Source organism: Terrapene carolina, unplaced genomic scaffold (assembly GCF_002925995.2).
Source record: "Terrapene carolina triunguis isolate 2854851 unplaced genomic scaffold, T_m_triunguis-2.0 Scaffold69, whole genome shotgun sequence".
NCBI lineage: Eukaryota > Metazoa > Chordata > Testudines > Emydidae > Terrapene > Terrapene triunguis.
The window spans coordinates 40,815,568-40,823,315 of record NW_020664420.1 but is presented as its reverse complement, the minus strand read 5'-3'; the positions used below and the strand labels follow the sequence as shown (position 1 = coordinate 40,823,315).

Here is a 7,748-nt window from a genome sequence, read left to right as displayed (position 1 = left end):
CCTCAAAATAATAGACACCCTACCTCAGGACAATATTGTAAAGGAGACAACCTGTAAAAAAGAAAGCCTCTTTCTTTCTTGCACGCTAACAGCAAAACTATCACAACTTTCAGTTACATCAGCAGAACCTTTGGGTGTAATAGAACCATTGGTAAGACAGGGAATATGCAGATATGCCAACTACTCAGGTTTGAAATTGGGGAACAGTTTTTTTTTTTAAAGGAGGAGTGGGGAAGGACTCAACATCTTGTTTTATGCCTGAGAGAAATGGTATATAATATGGTCGAGAAGAATTAAAATACATAATTAAAAATACATATATTATCCAATAGAAACAAAGCAATACGTGGAAGGAAACATTTCTGGAAAGAGACACCGTGTGTGGTATAAAAAGCGATTGAACACATAAGGGCTGCATTAAATTCCCAATAGATAACATTTGGCTAAATCTATCCCTAAATTAAAACGCTGCATAATAGCACCATAAACTAAAAAGTTTCTTTTTGTGTGGTCCTTCTGGAGGAACTGCTTGAAACATTAGCCCCCATATAGAGCAATCCCCGCCCAGTTCAGCTCCAGTAATTCGTCTCTCAGCCCTACGGGGATATGAGGAGGAAAAGAGCCGGGTTAATGAACCCACACTTTGTAGCTGGGAGGAGGAGGAGGCGACACCATCATGTTTGTCTCCCCACCAGTTTGTTTATTAGAGGCCAGCCTATTTAGGAAGAATGGCTCCACTGGGCTCCATCCCTGCAAACACTACAAATGTCCTTCTGTTTGCCTTCAAAGAAAAGGGGACACTGCGCTACATTTGCATGCGAATGGGGAACCCTAGCTCAGAGATGTTGTTAGCCCCATCAAAGGCTTTAGGGCTGGCCGGCCGGCCGGCCTTTGTTACAGCACCTGCTCTGGCAGAGCAGCCTGGACACTAGCTGCTCAGTGCAGCGGGCACAGGGGCGCTGGGCCCTGAGGGCTCTGCAGAGCCCATGGCTGTTTGGAGAAGCACAAGACACAACAGCTAAAGAAGTTAGGTCTTGCCGGTGGAGTCAGACTAAACATCCACATTTGTCCCCAAATTAGTGATGGGAAGTCATTTCAACTCGAGCTACCAGCGACTAATTATCTTGTCTTTCAATTTCCAAATGGAGGCCTCTGCCCAAATTCGAGGGAAACCACTGACATGAAATATGCAAGGAGCCTTTAATATACCTTTACTGATTAAAGGTACCAAAGGGGAAAATAACACGCAGGCACACACACACCTGCGTGTGTGGAGACAGCCTTATGGACATGTAACATGGCTTTCTTCCTGGGTTTTGTTGTTATGAAGCTAAAAGAAACAAGTAATGGGAAGTGGACCGCCTGAAGCTACTTTCCCTGTTGCACCGATAAAGGGTGGAGATTTACATGTTCTGTCATCTAAAAGCACAGTCTTGCTAACAAGAAGAATAAAAGCATGAATACTAGTCTGTGTGTTTGAGAACTCTATCTAGTATTAATAGATATAGACCTGTTTTCCCACTACAAACTTTCACTGAATAATTTTAAATCTTAACTCCTATGGATAACATTTTAAAAATTGGTTATCTACTGTTAGGCTACTAAATCAATTTTTAGACACCTAAATAAAAGTAGCATGATTTCCAAATGTGCTGAGAACTTGCAGTTCCCATTGGGAGCTTACTAGTCACCCACGTTTGAATATGTTGGCCTGTATTTTTAGAGGGCTGCTATGAATAGTTTAATTCATAATTAAACTATGATTTTAGGGATACTGGCCAGCTAATTTAAACTCTATTAGCACAGTGTTTGCGAGATTTAACACATATTTACTCGAAGTACAATATATTACTCCATCAACAAATATGTCTTGCAATAGTTGACTTTAAATGGTTCTGTAAAATGTAGACCTATTTCTTCTTCAGGAACTTTTATAAACCCGTATTTAATAGGTCATTTGTGAATCATAATGAAATAAAATATTTTTCCAATCTTCTTACAAGGACAAATATATGATACCTTTGAGATTTTTCTCTTATTCTAAAGATTAAATGTGACTGTACATACTTTTGTTCTCAGGCGACCCAAAGCGGCCCTTCATCTATATGCTGCAAATAGAACTCAGCAGAGACCAGAAGTTGAGTCATTCCGCTTATTAAAAACAATTTTAACACCGCATTGCTACAAACGAAATACAAAATAATTATTTAGCTATTTACGAGAGCACAGACCACTATCCTTCTGTAAACTGACGAAAAAAAATTGAAATGTGAAACCATATAACTGAAAAAAACTTCCGTTTTTCAGGAAATCAGGATACTTTGTTCTTTAATCTGCCAAAATATGCTTGAAATAAAATTACAGAGGATACCTTTTAAACCGAACTCTCTGATTTGGAATCCATATGTTTGTACTTCATAATATTCCATTCAGTCACAGGCCCATGTTTTACAAATGTGTTTTTCAAATTCAGACTTTGTGTCTCAATTTTTGTCTAAATCTGATATGATAATAACTGCGTATATTTTGTATATTTATATATTTCTATGTAAATTACTTGAATATTTAATAAATGGTTTCTACAGAAATATATTATATATTTAAATGTACCTTTTGTACTCTCTCTCTCTCTCTCAAAGTAGCTGAAAGTGCTCGTATTGTCTTTACATCAACCTAAAAGTATAAGGGGAAAATTCCCCATAATAGCTGTTTATATAGAATTTATTTTTCTTTTCCTCCATACCCTTTGGAAACTAAACTGATGTAGTTATGATTTAAAACACACCCAAAAGTATTAAAATAGTCTACATTTATTGACCCAAATACAAATAGTTTTAGTTTTAGAGCATTGTAATTTGCAGGAAGTGGATATCTTCCAACAACAAATAGATTTACTTACTTTCCTCCCCCCATTGATATTTTTACTTTTTATTACCTGTTATAGTTGACAATGGCTAGACTGTGAAGATCATATTCTGATTTTCTTCTTGGTCAAATCCTTTTATAAATAACTATTTGCTGTAAAGTATTGTGATTACTGTTGTATTAACTTCTCTATTATTCTACTAATCGCAAATCAAAACTCTCACTCTATCCGGTGGGGGCGGGGGGAGGGGAAGTGCTAAAGAGGGGAACGTCCAAAGCCAATTGTATGGGTGGGACTTTTTTGAAAATTAAAAAATTTATTTTTGAAAATGTGTAAAAAATGTACATTAGAATAGTACAATAATACTTGCCAGTAATTTTAACAACATTCCTTGTAAAGAATACGCATAAAGTACAAAATAAAAACTCCGTATGTCTATTATAATACAAAACACAGGTTAAAATAAGAAAGGATAATCTTGACTTTCTTCTGTGTAAACATGTTAATTTTCTTTTATAAAAGTACATGAGACAAGTGTACTAAAATGAAAAAGTATTGCTTTATTGTCCTCCCTCACGACCTTTCATTTCTCTTGTACATTATTGTTTTTGAATTCCTGGACCTGAGAATCTCCGAACTTCAATGGTTTAGAGATTTTTTTTAAAGGAATAAGATATAACTTTCCAACAACAAAAGTTTCTGCCTATGCAGCATATAGAATTGGCTTTGCATAAATATAGGTGCCGAACAACAAAGTGGCAGGACAGAAATCGGCTGTATAAAATGTCCGTTTCAATTCGTGAAGGTGAAAAAAAGATATACCCCGAATCCTACCTTCTGAAAGACTTTAAATCGTTAACAATTTGAAATCCTAGCAGTAAAGTTTTCGACATTGGACAAGGCTGTCCCTTGGTGCAGTGCCCCTAAGGCCGCGGCGGCAGAAGAAACGGAGGACGAAGAAACCAGAGACCTGGCTAAGACGGGAACCACCGCAGACTGGGACGCACAGCTGCTGCCAGCCCCCCCGATGATGCTCTCAATGGAGAAGGGGGACCGGGCCAGAGCCGAGCTGCTGGATTTGGCAGCGTGCAGAGAAGAAGTCAGGGACGGGCTAAGCTGGGGCGGGTAGCTGAAGGTCCTGGCCAGCTCCGCCGCTGGCAGTAAGGAGGCTGGTGGAGCTGCAGGAGCAGCAGCAGGAGGCAGGACGGGGCCGGCGGCGCTCGGGGGCGGCTGCCGGGCCGGCGGGGAGTGGTGGTGAAAGGCAAAGAGGGCGGCGGAGTGCGGGTGGTAAGGCTGGAGCTGAATGCCATATCCACAGCTGTAGGGTCCGTAGCCGTAGGGCGCCGGCTGCGGCGGCGGCGGCTGCTGCTGCAGGAAGGTGCCGGGATCCACCCCGCGCAGCAGCAGCTCGGGCGCCGGCAGCGGCTGCCGCTTGAAGCGCTTCCTCCGGCGCAGGAAGCTGCCGTTGTCGAACATGTCGGCGGACTCCGGGTCCAGGGTCCAGTAGTTGCCCTTGCCCGGGTTGCCGGGCTCGCGGGGGATCTTGACGAAGCAGTCGTTGAGCGAGAGGTTGTGGCGGATGCTGTTCTGCCAGGCGGGGAACTTCTCCCGGTAGTAGGGGAAGCGGCCGCTGATGAACTCGCAGATCTCGCTGAGCGTCAGGCGCTTCTTGGGGCTCTGCAGGATGGCCATGGTGATGAGCGCGATGTAGGAGTAGGGCGGCTTCACCAGGCTGTTCTTGCTGGCCCCGCCGCCGCCCGCCGCCGCCTTGTAGGGGCGCTGGGAGGAGGTGGGGGAGCTGCCCGCGCCGCCGCACGCCGGGGACCTGGGCAGCGAGATGTCATCGGGGAGCTCCCCCACCTCCTCGTCTTCCTCCTCCTCCTCCTCTTCCTCCTCCTGGGCATAGGGGCGCCCGCCGCGCCGGGGCTCCTCGTCTTCCTCCTCGCCCTCGCCCACCACATCGATGTCGGTCTCTTCAGCCAGTCCCGAGGCATCGGACATCTCCGAGCTCAGAGTCATGGCTTGGCGGAGCGGCTCATCGGGGGCGGCGGGGCCGGGGAGCCGTGCACGCTGGAGTCCCCCTGCTTTGCTCTCGGCGGCGAATCCGCCCAGACAGAGCCAGGATCTGCAGCCCTGGTGCGAACAAGCAACAAACACAACAGTCAGCAGCAGCCTCCGCCGAGCAGGCAGCGGGAAATCTCTCCCCCTTGGCTGCGCCCTGGAGTTGGTTCCTCTCTTTCTCCTCCTCGCAGGAGCCCTCGGACATTAATGGATCCAGGGAAGGAGGGAGAGCGATTAGTATTGGGGGTGGGGGTGGGGGGTGGGAAGAGTCTTGGGAAAGATCTTGAAAAGGCTGGGGCTGAGTCCAAAAGAGGGCGGCCTTTCTTCTCTCCTTATAGCGAAAGGGGGCCCATCACATGGCTCCAAACGTCAGCGCCACAACTGGGGAAACATCTCAGCGGATTCCTGCTTGGAGAAATCAAACCAGGACGGAGCAGGCAAAGTCCGGGGGGAGGAGGGTGCGGGGGGAGGCACGAACACCCCCCCTCCCCAGTCCTGATGCTTCCAAGAAACTCGACTGCCCGCATTGCTAAAGGTCAGGGTTGGGAAACTGAAATACGCAGTCCTTCCTGCTGCCTCTCCCAATATACAGTGTGCCATCCCATTGCAGTTCCTCCCCCGCCCTCCTCCCTCCATGTGCCGCAACACCAAACTGCACTTCTGTTGCTGGGGTTATTTTGAGTAGTCGCTGGAGAACACATTTGCTACCCAAATCACTGCCCAAATCGCAAGGCATTTCAGCAACTGAACGCCCTTGATGTCCTTTGTAGCTCGAACCTTCCCAGGAAAAGGGGAAATCGCACCAAAAAGGGAGCGAGGCAATGATCCCAAATACAGGAACCGTCCATGCAAATATCCCACGGGTGGCAGGGACATCTGCATTTTACTGTTTCATTCATTAGGATTTTGAGACCCCCCAGCGGACACGTTTTCTTTTTTTCCCCTGCGGTTTTACTACACAGGAGGAGAAAATGCAAAACCATCTGTTTTCACCGGAATGTTAGCAGAATATAGTCGTTTTTGCAGATGAATTTCTTCTGAAGACAATTTGATTTTAATTCAATAACTGCAATTTAAGACGAAGGAAAAGGAGAACACGCCTGATAAAAATATAGACATCATTTTTATATATAGTAATGAGCCCTTTGAAATTAAAGTCGGTCTTCGAGTCCAGGGCAGGATCTGAATGGAACTTTTGGTAGAACATTTCCTAACCATCAGGATGGGGGTAGTGCTCTAAACCTCCAGTGAAATTGCTTCTTAGGCAGAAACTTTTAGAAAACTTTTTTTCCCTCTCTTCAGGGTATTTGTCATTTAGGAGTGATATCACACATACTGTATATCTCTAGCTGTCAACCGAATCAAAAATACCCCCATTATTTTCATATTTGATTTTAAGGACTTTATTTAAAGGAAGAAGTGTAGCCCTTTCGGTTGTAGGAAACACAGAAAAAGAGAAGTCCCCTTCTCGGGCAAGGAGAAACAATACATCATATTTTAAGAATCTCTTCGCCTTTGAGCTGTGGAGCAAAAGTAATAAGAAAGTGAAACAAAATTATATTTCCTAATAACATCATGATTTTTTTTCAATGTCAGACGACACACTTTATAGTAACAAAAGATTATACTCCTCTCAATTAGAGGGCGCACACATTTAATGGATCACTTCTGACGTTAGAGGGGAAAGATTATGAAAAATGCACTTCTAAGTATTCTGACATTAAAAAGAACCATCTTGAATACATATTATACATAGTTCTACCGAATTAACTTTAAATGATAGTCTGTTTTAATGTAGGACAGTATATAAAAGTTATCTTTTTATTCTGATTACAATTATTCTGAAAAGAAAAAATAACTACGCTCTATAACGCATATTTCAAATATAACATTTTATTCAAATGCATTTGCAATATATTTTCAAAATCAAAAGTTGCAAGCAAAACTGTTTCAAACTCAGGTTCATGGATTTGTGAACATAATCCTTGTTACTATTTCCAAATAATCCTATTTACATTGTGTTCATTACTGAGAAGCCAAAGGAGCATACCACAAAAAGTTACAAAAGCAAAAGAATAATTAAAGCAATAGCTATGTTTTGGCTAATAGATTTTGTACCTCTGTAGAAATGATAAAGTAACTCGCGTTGTATTTAAAAATAGCGAGTGAAATATCATTTATGTGGGGAAATAGTTTTCCGTTTTGGATACCAAGGCAAGTTATTATATAAGGTTTCCCTGCCTGAAAAGTGTTTAAAGTTGGTTTTTGTTTGTTCTAGTGTCTTGTTAGTTAGTTAGTGTTTTTTTTTCCAATTCTCCTTGTCTTCTAGTACCTCTCGTGTTTAGAATGTTTATAGTCGTCCAAAAAGAACTAAATAAGAAGAATGGAGTTTAACATTCGTGGGCCGGCAGCAGCTTTACAGAAATAAGAATGCAAAAATAATCATACCTGCCTTTATCCTGTCTGCCAAAACCCGTGCATGATTCATCTATGTACATTTTATATGCGTAACACATGCAGAAAACTGTGTTCGCATATTGAGCCGTATCGCGGCATTCTATTTCCATGTTTTTGATGCACACGCCGATGAAAAACTGAAATATTCACATACCCTGAGCCACTTTGTCTCAGGTGGTTAAAATGTATCTTCCCTACACACTTTGAAAATGTTATAATCTGTCACTCGAGGAAAGAGAGGTGGGGTTTACTGAAGGGCAGTGAGTCAGCTCTGACTACAGACAATTAAGATAAGGTTTTATTGCAGTCCCTCAGAGTGATGGTGACTTTTTTTCTCCAAAAGAATATGTGACTTCTTTCCTTC

The 7,748-nt window shown here is 43.1% G+C and overlaps 1 protein-coding gene across 1 annotated transcript; it reads right to left on the bottom strand.

Moving 5' to 3' along the window:
* Positions 1-3,721: 3,721 nt before the first annotated feature.
* Positions 3,722-4,885, bottom strand: FOXD1 (forkhead box D1). Its single transcript, XM_024194103.1, has one exon. The coding sequence runs from the start codon at positions 4,883-4,885 to the stop codon at positions 3,722-3,724; it is 1,164 nt and encodes a 387-aa protein (XP_024049871.1).
* Between the last annotated feature and the right edge of the window lie 2,863 nt (positions 4,886-7,748).

Excerpts from the sequence above, each read along its gene's own strand:
- FOXD1 (XM_024194103.1), bottom strand. The coding sequence starts at position 4,885 with ATGACTCTGAGCTCGGAGATGTCCGATGCCTCGGGACTGGCTGAAGAG.